This window comes from Myotis brandtii, unplaced genomic scaffold (assembly GCF_000412655.1).
Source record: "Myotis brandtii unplaced genomic scaffold, ASM41265v1 scaffold513, whole genome shotgun sequence".
NCBI lineage: Eukaryota > Metazoa > Chordata > Mammalia > Chiroptera > Vespertilionidae > Myotis > Myotis brandtii.
In genome coordinates, this window is record NW_005369552.1 from 905,087 (window position 1) to 925,183 (window position 20,097).

General features: G+C 35.8%; 1 protein-coding gene across 4 annotated transcripts in view; it reads left to right on the plus strand.

Moving 5' to 3' along the window:
* PAN3 (PAN3 poly(A) specific ribonuclease subunit) overlaps positions 1–20,097 on the plus strand; it is a 154,974-nt gene that overhangs the window by 52,506 nt on the left and 82,371 nt on the right. For 2 of the 4 annotated variants that reach the window (XM_014548557.1, XM_014548553.1), the window contains one exon: positions 3,037–3,184. The exons of 1 other annotated variant lie outside the window; for it this stretch is intronic. In XM_014548557.1, the coding sequence (XP_014404043.1) occupies positions 3,037–3,184 (148 nt within the window). Of the gene's footprint in view, positions 1–3,036; positions 3,185–20,097 lie in introns of those variants that run through there. One more of the 4 variants, XM_014548552.1, reaches the window with a different exon arrangement.

Here is a 20,097-nt window from a genome sequence, read left to right on the forward strand (position 1 = left end):
CCACTGTCTTGTGTCCATTGGTTATGCTCATATGCATGCATACATAGTCCTTTGGTTCATCTCTTACCCCCTCACCCCCCACCTTCCCTCATAGTTTGGACAATCTGTTCGATGCTTCTGTCTGGTTCTGTTTTTGTTCATCAGTTTATGTTGTTCATTATATTCCACAAATGAGTGAGATCATGTGATATTTATCTTTCTCTGACTGGCTTATTTCGCTTAACATAATGCTCTCCAGTTCCATCCATGCTGTTGCAAATGGTAAGAATTCCTTCTTTTTTATAGCAACGTAGTATTCTATTGTGTAGTTGTACCACAGTTTTCTAATCCACTCATCTGCTGATGGGATATTTTAATAAATTTTGAGGTCCTTTATACTTCGTTAGAATGACATTTTATGATGATTTGTTTGGCAAAGGCAGAATAGACTTTCATCACCTATTTCTCGTTTATAGGATTCCTTAAAAGTAGACTTTCAAATTAATTTTAAAAGATTTAATATAGAAAAACTCAGCTTTGAAATAAGATATACTGTTATTCATAGTAAATGTAAGATATATGTGAAGTGGAAATTGGGTAATACCTATTTCTCAGGAACATGCTACTAAAAAGTTTTGTATGCATATATAATTTTCTTTGTCTAAATTTGCTTTTCTTAGTAATCTTGTAGTCCTGAAGTTTCCATATTTCATAGACATTTTGAACTCTTTTACTAAGGTATCTGATTGCTTTTATCTTGACTCCATCTTTTAAAATAGGTTTAAGATTAACTAGTACACACAGATTTAGCTCCAAAGCGATCCTTTTAGTAGCCATTTTTCCTTATAACTAGGGATTAACACATCAGTAAAATGTGTTGGCTTATTTTCTACTCCAGAAATTGAGGAATTCATCATACTTTTAAAGAACATGCCATGATTTTGGAAAACTTTAGAATTTTGAAGATTTTACTGTGTGTTTGTGTGTTTGTGTGTGTGTGTGTGTGTGTGTGTGTGTGTGTGTGTGAGAGAGAGAGAGAGAGAGAGAGAGAGAGAGGGAGAGTGGTGGGGGGAGAGGAGGATTACATATTTCTCTTTAGAAAATATATTTTGGAGCAGGCCTGATAGCCTTCTCCCCTGACCCCCCTCCCAGAATTTCATGTCTTAGATGTGGGCAGTAAAAGAGGTTCATTTTATATATTCAGTATATTTTAATTAATCTCGTATTAACATTTCCTCTATATTTTATCACTTTGTGTTTAATTTTCCCTGGCATGCACCTGGTGAAATATCATTTGTTTTAGAGTTTAAAATTAGGGTAGCCTGTTGACTTATCTTTCAAATTTAGATTTAGTTTATATGTATACATAAAATATGGGCTAAAGTATGAACATACTGAATTATTTCCTTGGTTGACCCTATTGAAAGTTGAATTCAAATGATATCACTCATGTTAATGGTCATTGAATCTTTATTACACTCAAGCATGTTGAATTTACTGGCTGGTGTGCTCAGTGGTTAGAGCGTCAGTCCTCTCGGGTTCATGGTCAAGGGTGAGTACCTGGGTTGCAGGTTCCATCCCTACCCCAGTTGGTGTATGCAGGAGGCAACCAGTCAATGTGTCTCTCACATCATTGTGTTTCTCTCTCTTTTTCTCTCTCTGACCCCTTCCCTTCCTCCCTTTCACTCTTTCTTAAAAAAAAAATCAATGGAAAAAATATCTCGGGTGAGGATTCGCAAAAAAACCACAATTTAATAAAATAAAATATTTATTAAAATATTTAAAATAAAATATTCAGAAAAATATTTAGGATATTCATTTGTTTCACATGGACAAAAATATAGACCATTTATGAATTTGAAATACAGTCTCATGTTCTAGTAGTTCCTTTTTTTTTTTTACATCCTCACCCGAGGATATGTGTTTATTGATTTTGAGAGAGAGAGAGAGAGAGAGAGAGAGAGAGAGATCAATGTGAGAGGGAAACATCAATTGTTTGCCTCTGGTACTGACTCCGACTGGGTATTGAAACCACAGCCTAGGTATGTGCCCTGACCGGGAATTGAACCCACAACCTTTTGGTATACAGGACGATGCTCCAACCAACTGAGCCACCCAGCCAGAGCTGTTTTAGTAGTTCTTAAAGCCAAAAGTACCATGCCACTTGAATATATAAAATGTGACTTACTACATTGATGAAGAAATTTTTTAATGTAATCGTATGGCAAAATATATATATTTTAATATATTTTATTGGTTTTTCACAGAGAGGAAGGGAGAGGGATAGAGTTAGAAACATCGATGAGAGAGAAACATCGATCAGCTGCCTCCTGCACACTCCCTACTGCGGATGTGCCTGCAACCAAGGTACATGCCCTTGACCGGAATCGAACCTGGGACCCTTGAGTCCTCAGGCTGACGCTCTATCCACTGAGCCAAACCGGTTAGGGCTGGTAAAATATTTTTATTATAATGTAAGTTACATGTGATACTTTGCAGGCATTGGGGCCTCTATTGCGTTTTTCTTCTATTTTGATTTTTTTTCCATGTATGCCTTGCTTATAAGTGTTTTTCTGGTCTTTACTCTGTTACTTAAATATATGGTACCATATTATTGAGAAAACGTCTTAAATGCTTATAGTAAAGGAAGTGATTAATTTTGGAATAAAGGCAGTTTTGACCTTTATACTGATAGAAGTGGTTTAAAGATATTAAATTTGAAACTTGTTGCTCAGTTTTGAGGTAGTCTCAACCTCCCAGTTCTCTAAAATGTCTTAGGATAGTTTGGTAATGATGCATATTTGAGAATAAAGGCAAATTTTGCATGTTTCTGAGGTTAAACTCTGCAAATGAAATTAAAGTTCAGAAAATTGATTAAAAAACTCCCTTGGAATTTATTTATACCACCCCAAAATATGAAAACTAAAAAACACTGTAAATCTTTTCAGTAAAATATTCTACTCAGTAAATAAAAACACTGTGGAATAATGCCTAATAGATTCAATGTCTTTTTTGGGCTTAAAGTGTGTTAACTTACTATATTTGATTTTTAAATAGACACCAAATCCTACTGCAAGCGAGTTTATTCCTAAAGGAGGATCAACCTCCAGGCTGAGTAATGTGTCCCAGTCAAATATGTCTGCCTTCTCTCAAGTTTTCTCTCACCCATCCATGGGAAGTCCTGCTGCTGCTGGATTAGCACCAGGTAAGTTGGGTAACTTTCCAGTGAGTTCCAGATATTAAATCTGTAAGCACCATTTGCTGTTAGTTTATCAGAACTGAAATTGTATACTTGAATGATTCACATTTGAACACATTATAAGTTTTATGTCCTAGACTTTAGTAACAGAGTTGAAAAATTAAAAGTGAAATTTAAATATGAAAAAAGAATATTTAAGCTTGTTTAATAGCACAGAAATAAACTTGAAGAAAATGGTTATTTAGGAAAAATATCTATCTGAACCTCAGTATTTCCCGTTTTTAAAAGTCAGTGCTATTTCACTCAAAAACTTCTGTAAGAGCATAAGAAATAAAATATTGATGAGTATGTGTGCTTCACAATCCTTTTGTATTAAATTTCTAAAGAATACCTTATTCTATATAATTCAAAATATAAGTTTAGATGTACTTCTTACCTTTCAGATGTTTGATTATAAGTCTAACAGTAATTCTTTTTAATCCTTACTCGAAGATATGGTGTTCTTTTTTTAAAAAATATATTGATTTGAGAGAAAAAAAGAGAGAGAAACATCCATCAGTTGCCTCCCATACGTGCCGCAGCCTGGGTATGTGCCGTGACTGGAAATGGAACCTGGGAACCTTTTGATGTATGGGACAATGTTCCACCCAGCTGAGCCACTTGGCCAAGGCTGTAATAATAATTTTTAATTGGGTAAAGTAATATAAACAATAGTAGAAAATAAATAGTAGGAAAGAATGTATTAGGGGTCACTGAGGTAGGCAAAACAATATTTCTCAGTCATTTTCTCTCAAGTTTACCTATAATGATAGAATAATTTGAACAAATGCACTTAGGGGTTCTGAGGCATGGTTCATAGTGACCCTAGGGGTTCTGAGGCATGGTTCATAGTGACCCTTTGAGAACTCTATTTTTTTTTGAAGTTCTCTGTTTTATCTTAATAATTCATTCAAAGTTTGCCTTCTAGTCCGTGACATAAGCATTTATTATAATAAAAATAAAAATTTCTTAGATAATTAACATCACCCATCTCTACTGCGGTGTATCTTAGAAAAGTAAGGTATGCAAAATTATATTGAATTTATCGTAAGTGCTGAGCAGGTTATCTTGTGTCTGTAAAATAAATGTTTGAGCTCCCCACACAGATTATGTTTCTAGAACCTGTACTGGACAATCATCACTTGGTCTTGAATGTTTCAAAAAACAGAAACAGAATGAAATAAATGCACACTTAATGAAGCCCAGCTATCTAGCTGGATCAGCCTGGAATTAGTACTGCCTCCAGGGCTTAACCAAATTATTAAGAGAAATCATTGGTTTTTATACTGATAAGGAATCAAGGACCTTTTGGGGAAGAATGAGGGAAGGTAATGATAACTTTATGGAACAGAGTATCTGGTTTAGCATGTAAAATATCAAATGTACTCAGGCTAAATAACCTTGTGCTGCCAAGGGTTTTATCAATGCCTCCTTCCCCTACCTTTCTCTCCCACTCTTTCTCTCCACTCATCTCCCTCTTCTTTTCAGCCCCTTTCCCCTCACTTGTCCCCTTACCTTTTCTTCTACCCTCAGGTTTAGTTAAATTTGTAAACATTTTCCCTTCTCTAGAGAGCAGTGTCAGAATTGAATATTCCTGATAGCCTAAAGGTTTTACTTGTAAGTAATATGCTACTATGATTTTTCTTCCATTGAGGTGTGTTCACATTGTGTACATGAGCATAATCTCCACATCAGCTATACATCTAAAATTTCTTAGAGATTGTCCAGATTTCTGAGCAGTGTATATAAAGCACCCACAATAATGGTATCCATATGCCAGTTAGTTGGCTTTTGTAATTAAGTACCAGTTTATTTTGGCATAACAATATATCTTCCCTTGTTTCAGAAATTAACATTTTGTTCGTATCTTTGATCAGACTTGTTCAAGCTTGCCATTAAAAATTAGGCTTTATAAATATTGGGGGAGTTAAAAATGTCAAAGACAATTTTAGATCTTGAAAATGTTTAGTTTTAAAAATTTATAATGCTGTGGTATTTAAGTGTTTTAATAGGTATTGTGTGTAGGTAGGTGTCTCATTGGCCCCTGGGGGTATTGTAACCTAAATTTGGGATGAAATTAATTAATTTAAAAATTAGATTAGGTGAGAAACTACTTATTTTTCTACATAGTTTTAATGTTAAAATGGTCCTTTTACTTCCTATTCATGAGAGTAATTACTGTCTGGAACCATTGGAAGTAAGTCAATATATCATATTAAATACATTCCTAAAATTTTTATACATGTTATTTAAAAATTGTTCTTCATTAAAATGAGAATCAACTAAGCTAAAACATTTTCCAAAAATACTGGAATGATGAATTGTTTTGCACTTATTATTTCTTCATAATTCTTTTAGTTAATGGCTTAACACTCTCTGGAGATGAGCAAAGAAAAAATTAAGTCTGACTGACTTTCAGGAAACCATTTTACCCCCCCACCCCCACCCCAATGTCTTCCATTACTTTTTACCCACAAATGCTATTTTTTCCAAGGCCTAGGAAAGGTTATAAAATTTCTACTTTATTGTAGAATAAAAAAGGTCATAAAGTTTACCTTAGTGATGATTTAATTTATCATTAGTGCTTCTTGTCTACTATAGGTATAACCTATTGATAATTTTGTTATAAAGTTTCATTTTCTTTTTTTCAACTTCTAGTCCAGATTATTATCCTTGAAAATATATCAAACTACTGTTTTTCTAAAATATATATAAATTAAGCCATAAATATTTTGACATTGAAAGTAAACTAGAATAATGTCATTTTTATTATCTATGAAAAAATGCATACTTAAATATATCTCCTGACCACAATGTAAACATATTTGAACAAAGTTCAGTAGATATTAAGATTCAGAATTTCCTCAAATTGTAAGAAACAAAAGCACAATTCCGGGAACATAGTAGATCCTGAGCGAATCAAGTCTCTTTTTGAAAAACTTGTTTTGATTACTTTTAAAATGATTCATATTTTAAAAAAAGTTTTAATGCAACAAGTGAAACTTTAAGTAAAAGTTATTTTAATTTATTTATAGCTAATTAGACTTAAAAGTATTTAGAAGTATTAAAAATATGGAGCCCATGTTGTGTTTCCATTGAATTGTATACACAACCATTTTATTCTATTTTAGTTTAAGAAATCAAGGATTTATAGTTTACTTGTTTTATGCACATTTAACCTAAGAACAATAGCAAAATTTTAAATATCTTCTATTAAGGTAGTTGTTATATGAGTATGTGATATGGCATTTAACTTGGGCACTTTTCTCTGGTCACAGCTTATATTATCCTGATGTTCAAAAGTTAAGAAGCACTGGTTTAACACAGACTTAGCAAAATTTATTTCAGTTTATTTCCAGAGCATGTTATAGTAAGAGTACTTTTAAAGTAACGCATAAGTCTAAAGATATATTTTTCTAATAGCCTTTGCTTTAGGCAAACAGTTTTTGAGTAGATTTTTAGGAATGAAAATATGATCATACTAAGTATATGAAATAATAGTTTATGCTTTAATTTTTTTGTGCCATGAAAATAATTTTATCATGAGAACCAATTGCTGAAAGTTTTTCTTAATTAGAATTTTTCCTAATAGTGTTTTGATTTGGTAGTAGACTTAGTAAACTAAGTCTTGATGTGCTGTAATGACCTCAAAATTAGCCACAGTCTATTTGAAAGTGTTTAAGAGAGGTAGTAATAGGAGCATACAGTTCTGGATGGTATATGATATATCATCTGGCAGCTTAATGTGCAATTTTGACTCAGAAATTGAGCATCTCTTGTTCTGCTTAATTGTGTGTGGACACTTGTGAGGGGCAGAGGGGAGTTCTTGGACTTGAAAATGCCATCATTGATTTATAAATGAAAGAGCTGTAAGTGACTTTGTTCTTTCAAGATAAGGATGGTACAGATATTTGGACCATTTGATACACTTTATTGTAAATTATTATGGCAAATCTCAGATGATTGATTTGGGGGAAAGCATTTATTTATACTAAACTTAAAATTATTAAATAATTGTATTCATTTATTATGCTTTTGGATCCAGATTTTGAAATAATGAGTCATTTCTTATATATTCCTGAGGGTACCAGATTGATGGGTAAAATTGGCTAATATTCCTTAATATGTTTTTTTGGCTTGTTCAAGGTATAGTGAAAAGGGAAAATTTATATTCATTATTCTTGTTTAAAAATATTGAAGTATTAAACTGTATATAATACATTACTTAAAATAGAGTTATTTATTTGTACTATTGAAAGGTTTGGATTAGGAGATTTCTTTTACCTCTAAAGTTCAATACTAAAAAATAAAGTTTTATGATTCATTAGCTCTATAGCATTTCATATCATAGATTAATACAATGGAGGCTTAATTCAATTCAATTGCATAGTAGTTGGCTTATGTGGTAATCTAATATTGGTTATTGATCCAGGTGGAATCTTTGGGGTTTACATAGTTCAGCCTTGTGCCAGTTTAGAGGTGGCATTCTTGAAAGATTACAATCTAGCTTGTGCTTTGTCATTTATAGAATGTACATGGCAGTCCAGTGTACATTTTTATAGTTTGAATAAAATAGAAAATTACATTGTATTTGAATTAAACTCTCTCTTATCTTTTACCTACTAGTCCTAATTCTTTTTCTTTGTATTGAATGGAATAAATAAAAATCATTTCTGCATGATAGTCCTTTCAATTATTATTATTTTTTAGGTTAGTTGTTTTTGTGTGTGTGTGTCCATGTAACTGATCTGTTTGTATGACTGAAAAACAAGAGAGAGAACAGACTAAAAAAATAATTGCTAAAATTAACAAACTGTATAGGTAAAAAATCATGAACTGTTGTAAGTCATAATGGCTGGAACACTAGGTGGATAAAATTAAATCTACAGGCCTTTCTATCTCACTGTATCACTACTCTGATATCCAGCTAAGGAGTGTACATACTATTAGGAAAATAGGACACTCTGTTAACAGTCTTATAGATGGTGAATATCTAAGTTCATATTTAAAGTGTATCTTAGTCTCTACATTAAAATCACTAAGGGCATAAAAATTTCTTAAGCTATCATTTTAGATTGCTTTATGTTTCACTAAATGGTATAATTACTGAAAGTAAAAATAATTATGTAATTCTTAAACATTATCATGTTTTATAGGATGTAACTAAACAGATTTAATTATTTTTCAAAAGTCTACTGGATTATAATTATTTTTCAAAAGTCTACAGATTCTGTGGGACTGTCAAGTAGTTCTATCATAGTATTTTGATATTTCAGTTTCAGCTGATTTCTCTGAATTATTTTGACACATAATAGCAGCAGAGTTAGTTTAACATTAAAATGTTCTAATTGTTTGAAATATCAGTCTGGATTTCTTGAGTATATTACAAATTCCTAAGAAAAAGGAATCCTTTCATTTCTTAACTTTGTACAAACTAGTTTCTTTTCTGTTTTGGAAAAAATGTTTTAATTGGTGGGTTTCTCAAGTACAGTGATTTTGAATGATTCAGTAAACATCTTTGATGAACTTCTAGAAAATGCAAATGTTCAAGAGATGAATAGTCATATAAGGAACAGAAACAATCCTGTTGAAAGTTTAACTGCATCAGAACTAGAGTCTCTGTGTTTTGAAGTGCTAAAACATTCTTAAAAACAGTTAAAATATTTGTAAGTATTATGTTTAAATTGCATGTTTCCATTTTTTGTAACTACTTTGTTTTTCAGGTATATTCAGCAGAATCACTCAAACCTGTCCAGGTTTTCTTATTGGGAATTGCTTTCTACATTAAAAAACAAAATAAAAATTTATAGTTAAGATCTGGGACCCTTGAGGTTTTGTGAAGAGGAGGGCCTTTTCACTACCCTGTAATGTTGAGCTTATCCTAGATGGGGGCTGCTCTGTGTATGCATGTATATGGATATAGATGTTGATGTCCCAAGGAAGGTTACTAACAGTTGAACTGTAGAGTCATAACTGGCTTGGGAGTACTTGCTGGCTATATTTCTTTCCCAGTTGGGAATTTCAAGAAACTGAGGCAAGACATTAATGGTACAGAGAGGTATGTGGCTGCTGCATCTGACTTGGAGACCTGTCAGGTAAGGCTTAAATAGTTCCCAGTAGGTACTGTTTACTGGTTGAGAAATCCTTGGTTAATGTGTTCTGCTAGGTTTGAGAGATCCTGTTGTGGACTACCTGTTTAAATCTCATATATTGGCTAACTTGTCCCTTAATTAAGGGGTAGGGGCTAGATAGGAGTGGCTAGGGCTCTTTTTGACTCTAGGTTCAATAGTGTACACCTGCAGCGATGTTATTGCTGCTCTTGAGCCACTTTCATTGGGCTCCAATGCCTTTAGAATATGGTACCAGTTTTTCTACTAAAGTAGCTGTGGCATTTGGGATACCTTTTGACCACCATGTTTTAGCATCTTTATTTCTATAATATAATATGAGATGATTTTAAGTCTTTCTAATCTAAAATTCTCTTGTTTTGTGATACATTGATCTATAGGAGATAGGTACACTAAAAGGAGACAGAAATGAAGACAGTGATGAGAGGTAACAAAAAGAGAAGAGTTTGATTTTTGTTTTAGACTTTAAAAGGATTTCAAAGGCATATGGGCTTCCTGTGTAAATTGGAAATCCTATCAAGGCTGCCTTTGCATCCTAGATGAAGATGAGGGGAGTTTTGTTTCCATAGTATAAGATTAGAGTCTGCAGTAACTCAGAGTGTTACAGTGGTTTTGGATTAACTGAGAGGCAGAGAGAGCACATTCCTGATTCTTTCCTGGAGGTGGAGAGTTAGAAGTCAGTCTTTTTCGTTCCTTTTATTCAAATAATTTAAGAGCTCCAGGGATCATTTTTTTCTTTAATCATTTGATACTAATGGTATCTAGTGCATTGTAGCTACTCAGTGTTTGTGTAAGTAAAAGTACTGTGCTGTGTGTAACATGTCTACGAAGCGTCTTTTAATTCTGTAGGAATAAACTCAATGGTGGCAGCCTCTTCTGTTTCTTGAATTTGATTCTTCTCAGTTTGGTCATATTCATATATGAAAGTCATCTTTTTTTCTTACTCCTTTTGCCTTTCAGATGTGCAGTTACCCTGAGTAGGGAATGTGGGAAGGGTCTGAGTGAAAGGAGAGGAATTAAGAGATGTATCCCTTTTAAGACCTAGTGCACACAAACATGTAAAACCTACCATGAATATTCAGATGAGGACTGCATGTTTATATGGTGATAATGTTTACTTCTGGGATTTTTTTTTTAATCATGAATCTCTTACATATTGATATGTCTGAAGTGAGATGTTTTCTTATTATTTCATAAACATCTTCCCATATTTTAGATGTGGTTTTCCAGATTTTAGATTGATATTCCTATAAATTGAAACTAGTAACTGAAAGTCCCATTGTGGGGCTTTGTATTTTTTTAGAAAACAGTAAAATGAATAAGATAGTAGTATTAATTGTAGTCATCAAACTGCTGTCTAAGCCATAATTTTGTATGGACTATAATCTTATTGCCTACTGTTTGTGATGTTGAAACAAATAGATCCAAAATGTAATGACTTCACAGGACAGAAATTTATTTCTTGCTTTGTAATGGTCCAGGCAAGTGTTCAGTTGTCTGGGATGCACTCCTCCACATAGTCACTTAGGGGTCCAGGTGAAGTGGCTTCTAGGTATCTCTCCAGTCATCTGGAAGGGGGAAAGCATGGAAGAAGATGAGTGGGAAGTTTTTATGGACAAGTCTGGAAATTGGAAGCTCCTCCAGTGATGATGGTCTACCAAAATCTAAACTTCCATTTTTTTTTTAAGGGGCTTAGCTACATTTCCCAGGCTTTTCTGGATGCAAAATTTTAACAGTTGAATTATATATATACATTTTTGGGCATTATCTTACTTGCATCTTTTGTTATCTGCGGCTACAATAATTGATTTATCCAGCATCATAAGAAATGAAGCTTTCCATCATACCTTACTTTTTTGGATATCAGACATGTTATAGCTTTGTCAAAACTTTACATTTTAAGCAGTTTTTCAAAGAAAGATTTCCAAAATTTTGTTGTGTCAGACAAAATATGTTATTTTTAATGACCTGTACTCAACTTTACGTACCTCGGTTATTGTATTGAACCAGAATACAATTGATATCCTTTAGGTATGAGAGTTCATAGAGCAATTTGTAATTACTTAAATTTTTTACCCTTTCCATTGTCCTCCTGCCCCAGTATATTAGATTATAACTCTTTGAAGGTAAGGCCTTTCTCTTGTTCTCTGAATCTGTTAAGTGATGCTGATTAGATTATTTTTCTTGGGATGCCTTTCTGAGATCCACTGCTCTACTAGGTGCTCTATGCTATCTTCTCTCCTCCTTTTTCTTTTTCTGTTTTTTAAAACTACATTTTTATTGATTTCAGAGAGGAAGGGAGAGGGAGAGAGAAATAGAAACATCAATGATGAGAGAGAATCATTGATCGTCTGCCGCCTGCACACCCCCTACTGGGGATCAAGCCGAAACCTGGGCATGTGCCCTGACCAGGAATTGAACTGTGACCTTCTGATTCATAAATCGACGTTCAACCACTGAGCCATGCTGGGTACAAATACAGTTTCAATAGAACTGGGCAACAGGAATTTATTTTACTTTAGTAATGTTAATGGGACAAAAATAGTGTAAATTAATTATTTTAGTATGTCTAATAAAATTTTCAGAAAACCTGAAAAATGAATAGCATAAGTATCTTGGGTGTTTAAACTAAGGTAGTCAGTTATCTTATTTGCACATTACATTTCAATATGTATGCTTTGAAATTTTTATGTAGAAATTCGAAGTTAAAACTATAGTGTTGATTAATATTAATCTTATTTTGTGTGAATATAATTTTTTAAAATATATTTTTATTGATTTCAGAGAGGAAGGGAGAGGGAGAGAGAAATAGAAACATCAGTGATGAGAGAGAATTGTGGATTGGCTGCCTCCTGCACGCCCCCTACAGGGGATTGAGCCCGCAACCTGGGCATGTGCCCTTGACTAGAATTGATCTTGGGATCCTTCAGTCCACAGGTTGATGCTCTATCCACTGAGCCAAATCAGCTAGGGCTCAATATAATTTTTTATAATCAGCCACACTTGTCTTAGAGTAAGTTTCTGGTTTATAAACAACACAACATAATTTATCATTATGAATGAAGGATACCATTTACTCAAACATTCACTATCACTTGAGGAGAAAAAATGGTTCTTTTGGTCCAAAAGAGTTTGGTAGCTTACATCTGTTCTCTTCCCATTTGTTTTGACCTTTAATTTTAAATAACCTAAGTGTTATGATTTATAAGATTGCCATCATTGCAGATGCTAGGGAAGATCTCATTTCAAATCATTTGTCCAAGTTTGGTGGCAAGCAGGTCAGTATTCTGTTTCTTCAAATATTATAGTGATCAAAGTAAGTTACCTACTATAAAGGCCAGAGGGTATAGTTCTTAAAATTGTAATTCAAACCCTAAAAGTTTCATGATGTTTTTTAAAAAATGTGGACAGCTTACATTTTTAGGGGTTTAGGCACTGTAGTTCACACACGGTCAATATTCTAATAATATTTGTTGAATTATTTAATGAAAACTCATATGGAAAGAAGGCTATTGATAGAGTAAGGCTGAAGTTACTGTGTGTAGACATGGAAGGCAGAATAGTTGTACAGGCTCTGGTCCCTATCAAATGTTACTAAAGAGTATGTGGTTGATAAAGCTCACTTTATATTCATAATATGAAAAAGTATTTGCCTAAATTCGGTCAATGAGATTCAATAAATTTTGTGAGGAAGTTTTAGGGTTTTAATGGTTTTATTAATGCTTACAATATTTCTAATATCCAGGTAGTCCGAACACCTTTTATCACTGATAGTCAGCCAAAATGAAGTATGATTATATACATCAGTTGCTGAAATTCTCTAGATATTGAGGGGAAAACCAGAAATGGAAACTGAATTGCATTTATTCTGGCCAGATCCACATGGCTTTTAGTAAAGATTATTTACATGTATAAAACCAAAGTAAATACAGAAAGCTTTTTGGAGCGTATTGAAACCTGTCATTTTTATTGTGTAATGTAATGAAGAGAGAAAATATTTGTACTTTTAATCAGATAAATTTTATAATTGAGATGTTAATTTAGTAGTTGAGCATTTCATACCTTTTCTTTATATTTTCCTAAAAGTAAAAACAATGCTAGTTCTTTATGTTTCTTAAAATAATGAAAAAGAATACTTTATTTGTGATGAAAATTAACCTTAAAACGTTATGAATATAAATAGTATAGATTTTTCTTGTTTGATATACAGTTCTCTAGAATCTTGAATGTTAATTACTTATATTCCATTTTATTCACCTTACTAGTTACTTCACACAGCATTTTAAAAATTTTTAAATCATTTATGCATTTTAAGCTCTTCTATAGAGAAGCAGGGATTTTGTGATTTGCTCAATTGCATTGTTTCTTAAAATTTTGGAAATTATGACAGGTTTTTGCAGTTGTGACTTTTTAAAAATATATATTTTATTGATTTTTTACAGAGAGGAAGGGAGAGGGATAGAGAGTTAGAAACATCGATGAGAGAGAAACATCGATCAGCTGCCTCCTGCACACCCCCTACTGGGGATGTGCCCGCAACCAAGATACATGCACTTGACCGGAATCGAACCTGGGACTCTTTAGTCCACAGGCCGACGCTCTAGCCACTGAGCCAAACTGGTCAGGGCGTGACATTTTTTTCTTTTGAAAGAAAAGTATGTTGTGTGGTTTGTGTGCATTTTTTAATGCTGTGAACTAATTTTGTGTGTGAATATTTTATATATTTCTTTTTTTTAGTTTTTAATTATAAATCTTTATTGTTGAAAGTATTACATATGTCCCATTATATCCCTCATTAACCCCTTCTAGCCCGCCCCCACCCCCACCCTAGGCCTTCACCACCCTATTGTCTGTGTCCATGGGTTATGCATATATGCATACACGTTCTTGGTTGATCTCTTTCTTAAGGAAGATTTAGGGCTATCTCAGGATGTCATAGGCAAAAATCAGGGTTCTAGTTTTTCTCATCTACTTAATTTTCCTGATGAGAGAGCTCTGAGTTTTTTTTTTTTTTTAAATATGTTTTTATTGATTCGGAGAGAGGAAGGAAGGAAAAAGGGATAGAAACATCCATGAGAGAGAATCATCAGTTGGCTGCTTCCTGCATGCCCCCTACTGGGGATCAAGCCCATGTGTCTGAACAGTGACCTGGTTCATAGGTCAGTGTTCAACAATTGAGACCACTGGCCAGGCGAGCTCTAAGGTTTTAATCTTTATTTGTATAAAAAGATTATATTTTAATTTAAAATTTTTATCTAATGAAAACTAATTTATTTCCAGAGAAGTTTTTAGTTTTGTTGCATTAAACAAAATGACTTGGTGAAATAAATATTAATGCATCTCCAGTTTTTTTAATCTTTTATATATATGTATGTATGTATGTTAATCCTCACCTGAGGAAATTTTTTCCATTGATTTTTTTAGAAAGAGTGGAAGGGAGTGAGGAAGAGGGAGAGACAGAAAGAGAGAGAGGAACATTGATGTGAGAGAGACACATCAATTGGTTGCCTCCTGCACGTGCCCTTACCGGGGTTAGGGATCAAACCTGCAATCCAGGTATATGCCCTTGACTGGGAATGGAACCGTGACACTTTGGTGCGTGGGCAGTTGCTCTAACCAGCGAGCAACTCCGGCCAGGGCCTTCTCCAGTTTTTTTAAATTTGAGAAGTTTACATTTATTGAGGGGTTTTGTTTCTCATACTTAACTCTTAGAGGTAATTTTGTATGTACTTATAATCACAGAAAATAACATTAATTACCCATGGGGAAATTACTTAGAGAAACTTTTAAGCACATTTTTAGACTTGTTTTTATCATAAAGTAATACTATATTTAAACTGAAATCAGTGGGGAACATGACTACTCTCTAATCCCCTTCAAAAAAGGAAGGTCTCTTTTAAATATAATTGTGTAAAGTAATCCTTTTATTTTGCCACTTGAACAATTTTGACTTTTAACACTAATAAACAATAAGACAAGTAAAGTTGCTTATATTCATGAAATATTTCTGATTATAATGGATTTATCTCATGGCTTTAACCATTAATACTAGAAGAAGCTACTAATTAAAATTGTGTGAATTAGCCTGGTTCAATGTTAATCTTTTAAAGATTAACTAAGGATGTGCATCATTTCCTAGGGTGCTTTTACAAGATATGCATATGCTTACCTGGCCAATGTGACTCAGTGGTTGAGCATTGATCCATACCACCAGGAGGTAGCCAGTTCGATTCCTGATCAGGGCACATGCCTGGGTTGTGGGCTTGATCACTAGTAGGGGCATGCAAGAGGCACCTGATAGATGTTGATGTTTCTCTCTCATTGATGTTTCTATCTCTCCCTTTCCCTTCTCCTCTCTCTAAAATATCAATAAAAACCTATTTTAAAAAATAAGATATATGCTATTCCTGACCAGGATCAATTCTAATCTTGCCATTCCAGTTTCTTACCTAGATCTTTCCTTCCTTTTCCTCCAGTTCTGCAGATGCCTAATTTTAGACAGTCTGTCTGGTAATTCTGATCTTCATTTCTGGTTAAGAACCAGAGCGTTAAGAGGTTTGGGGCTAAGTAGAGAAACACTAGTCTTGTTATAATGAGATAGAGCAGGACTTCTTATCTCAGATACTTTTAATTCTTTTGTAATTAAAAGAAAATACTGACATAGCCTTAATTTTTTTTTTAATTTTTGGAGTATTTTATTATTATGGAGCTATTGTCCATGTGCATGTGGATGTATAATTTCTATGTTTTAAAACAGTTATAGGTAGCAAGGATTCTAAACGGCTGAATTTCTTTCCCACCTTTAGTTCCCTCTTAAGCTAGCTAAGACATATGAAAATCTCCTAATTATCTTACAAGACTTCCCCTTGGTACCTCAGTTCATTTTAGAATTTGATAATTACTCTTCTAATTCATCATTCCATTTGCTGAGTTAAGGCTTTTTCTTGTCTGGGCTTTCAACTTTATGAAGTTGAGTAAATCTATCATCACCCTCTGAAAGATGTTTGAACAAGAAACAAGACTCATCTTTGCTCTCTTTCCTTTATTCTTCACAGAGGTAGTCTATGAATAATCCTGTCAATTCAACCTTCATATTATATCTCTAGGATGTACAGCCTCCATCCTAGACCAAGCCATCATCGCCTCTTTTGTGTATTGTCTAAACAGCCTAATTGGTCTATTCGTGCAGTGCAGTTCATTTTCCGTATAAAAGCAAAAGTAACCTTAAATATAAATCAGATCATGGCTTTCTATTGTCATTGGAATAAAAACCCAAGCCCCTTAGGTAGTCTGCTTCTGATATACCTCTCCATTCTCACCCATTCACTCTTTCCATTGTGTATTCTGTTATAGCCATACTGGTCTTCCCCAAATATGTCAGGCTCCTTTCTGGCTCATGTTTTTTGCCTATACTGTTCTTTCTTTGGTTGGTTCCTTCCCATTTCTTAGGTGTCAGCTGAAATGTCACTTACAAAGAAAGGCCTTTGACCAGTGTAAAGGAAATTTTCTCCCATTAGTTTCTATCATGTTATCCTTTTTATTTCCTTTGGGAATTTATTCCATTTTGCTGGGTGTTTTTGTTGTTTTGTTTAAATTAGAATGAGTGGTCGTCCTCACTCCCATCTATCTACACTAATAAAAGAGAAACATGGTAATTGGCGTACGACCGCTACCTTTCCCATTGGCTAATCAGCATATCCTTATGCAAATTAACTGTCAGCCAAGATGGCGGCCGGCAGCCAGGCAGCTGGAAGCAAGCAGGGAGGCTCACTTGCTCCAGTGACTGCAGACGCCAACGTTCCCCGCCTAACTTGCCGGCCTCTGAGTTGCAACTCTAAGCAACTATGTACTATGTTGCAAATGTAGAAGCTAAACAAAAGCCCAGAAACCAGCTTTCAGCCTGCCGGGATCTCAGAGCTGAAGTTATACATTGTTTCGATTATAGAATGGCAAACAAACCAGATACGAAGCCTCAGAGCTAGAGCCAGAGCTAAAGCTGGCCCAGAATAAAATAAAAAAAAAGAGAAAAAAAAGGAGCGGTTGGGAGCTTCAGTCAACAACCGCCAGCCTGAAAGCAGCCCTCAGCCCCTCACCCAGACTGGCCAGGCACCCCAGTGGGGACCCCCACCCTGAAGGGGGTGTGACCAGCTGCAAACAGCCATCATCCCCTCATCCAGGCTGGCCAGGCACCCCAGTGGGGACCCCCACCCTGAAGGGGGTGTGACCAGCGGCAAACAGCAATCATCCCCTCATCCAGGCTGGCCAGGCACCCCAGTGGGGACCCCCACCCTGAAGGGGGTGTGACCAGCTGCAAACAGCCATCATCCCCTCATCCAGGCTGGCCAGGCACCCCAGTGGGGACCCCCACCCTGAAGGGGGTGTGACCAGCTGCAAACAGCCATCATCCCCTCATCCAGGCTGGCCAGGCACCCCAGTGGGGACCCCCACCCTGAAGGGGGTGTGACCAGCTGCAAACAGCCATCATCCCCTCATCCAGGCTGGCCAGGCACCCCAGTGGGGACCCCCACCCTGAAGGGGGTGTGACCAGCTGCAAACAGCCATCATCCCCTCATCCAGGCTGGCCAGGCACCCCAGTGGGGACCCCCACCCTGAAGGGGGTGTGACCAGCTGCAAACAGCCATCATCCCCTCATCCAGGCTGGCCAGGCACCCCAGTGGGGACCCCCACCCTGAAGGGGGTGTGACCAGCTGCAAACAGCCATCATCCCCTCATCCAGGCTGGCCAGGCACCCCAGTGGGGACCCCCACCCTGAAGGGGGTGTGACCAGCTGCAAACAGCCATCATCCCCTCATCCAGGCTGGCCAGGCACCCCAGTGGGGACCCCCACCCTGAAGGGGGTGTGACCAGCTGCAAACAGCCATCATCCCCTCATCCAGGCTGGCCAGGCACCCCAGTGGGGACCCCCACCCTGAAGGGGGTGTGACCAGCTGCAAACAGCCATCATCCCCTCATCCAGGCTGGCCAGGCACCCCAGTGGGGACCCCCACCCTGAAGGGGGTGTGACCAGCTGCAAACAGCCATCATCCCCTCATCCAGGCTGAATTTTTGTGCACCGGGCCTCTAGTATATATATAAAAGGCTAAGCGACAGGCTGACTGGCTGACTGGCCGGTAGCTATGACATGCACTGACCACCAGGGGGAAGACGTGGCTGGGGAGGGACCGCAGAAGGTTGGCTCCAGGGCGTGTCCGGCCTGTCTCGCCCAGTCCCACCCTGCCAGCCACCTTCTAATTAATTTCCTTTCAATGTGCACGAATATGTGCACCAGGCCTCTAGTTGGAATATAACCTCCCTTGTGGCAGGAACCATGTCTAGATGCTCAGTACATATTTTTTAGAATTAAAATAATTAAAGAGTACTATTAAAAGACTACCAGCTTTCTTTTCTGATTAAATAAGCTTAGTCCCTTTTACTTTATCTCATAGAGGAACTACTCTCTTGTAAAACACATATTCTTTTTGAGAATTAATATCTCCCATCTCTGTGCTTCTGTAGTATTTTGAGTATCATGTTTTTAAAAATTTTATCTGGATGTTTTATACATATTTATTTCTTCCACTAAAGTTAATGCTTCTGCAGGCATTTTTATCATTTCATCTATTATTATGTGATCACACATGGAGACTTAGAGTAAATATTAAAATTGAAACAGTTTAAGCACATTAGTGGGCCTTAATGGTTGTGTATGAACTTTGAGATCAGGACTAGATCTTATTTCTTGAATTCCTGGAACCTAGCTCAGTGCCCGATCTCTGCAGTGGCTCCAGTAAGCTTTCAAATGTAATTGCAGATAAGAATCACCTATGGCAATTTGAAACTCCAGCTTCCCCTGTCCTCATTTGAGACTTAATAAATCAAAAACTCTGTATTTGGAACATTGGCCTTTGTATTTTTAAAAATTTTACATCTACCCCCTTTACTTCTACAGGGGGGAAAAAAAGATCAAAATCTCAGAAAATTTGAAGGAAAATGAGATTTTATTATATTTGAATGAGGATATCCAGGAAAGAAAGAATAATGGAAAAGGAAATATTTAAGATGGATTTTAAAGGATGGATAGGATTTCTTTAAACATTTTAAACACAGACAGTTGAGAATCTATGAAGTTCCCCTTTCCCCGTTTTGTTTTAATGAGTTTAATAACATAATATAGAAATGTTCTCTCTCAGTCAGTGAACTGACAATCACTTTGATAAAGTGATTAATCAAAAAAGTAATTCAGTCTGAGTTAGGTAAAAACTGAACAGATGTGAAGAAAATCTGTTAGTTATGGGGCAGGTTTCTGCTGGGGCAGGGTCCTGCTGGAATAAGCATTACCCTTCAATGCTGATTGTGGGGAAGTCCATGGAGTTCCCTTGAAGGGGTTAGAGTAGGGCAGATTTTTTGTTGTTTTTAAGCCAACTGGCACTTTGTTTTCTTTTCTTAAAACAAACTATGTTGGTACTGTTAGGTAGAGGGGATACCAGTGTGCAATTATTCCTCAAGACAATTTAAATTACTATCATTAGTTAGATGGATAGTTCTGTTTCTCTGCCTTAGGCTCTTAGTCACTGCTTTCGTTATGTGGAGTTTCTTTTTCATGAATCTTTTCAAAGAAATATTTTTGAAGACTGTCTTTTGTGTGATGTGGTCACCATCTCTGAGATATTAGAAGAGTAGAATTTTCTTCAAAAATTAAAATTGCTAAGAAAGTGGGAATTAGATTGGGCAGGAACTTAGAAGAGAAATTAA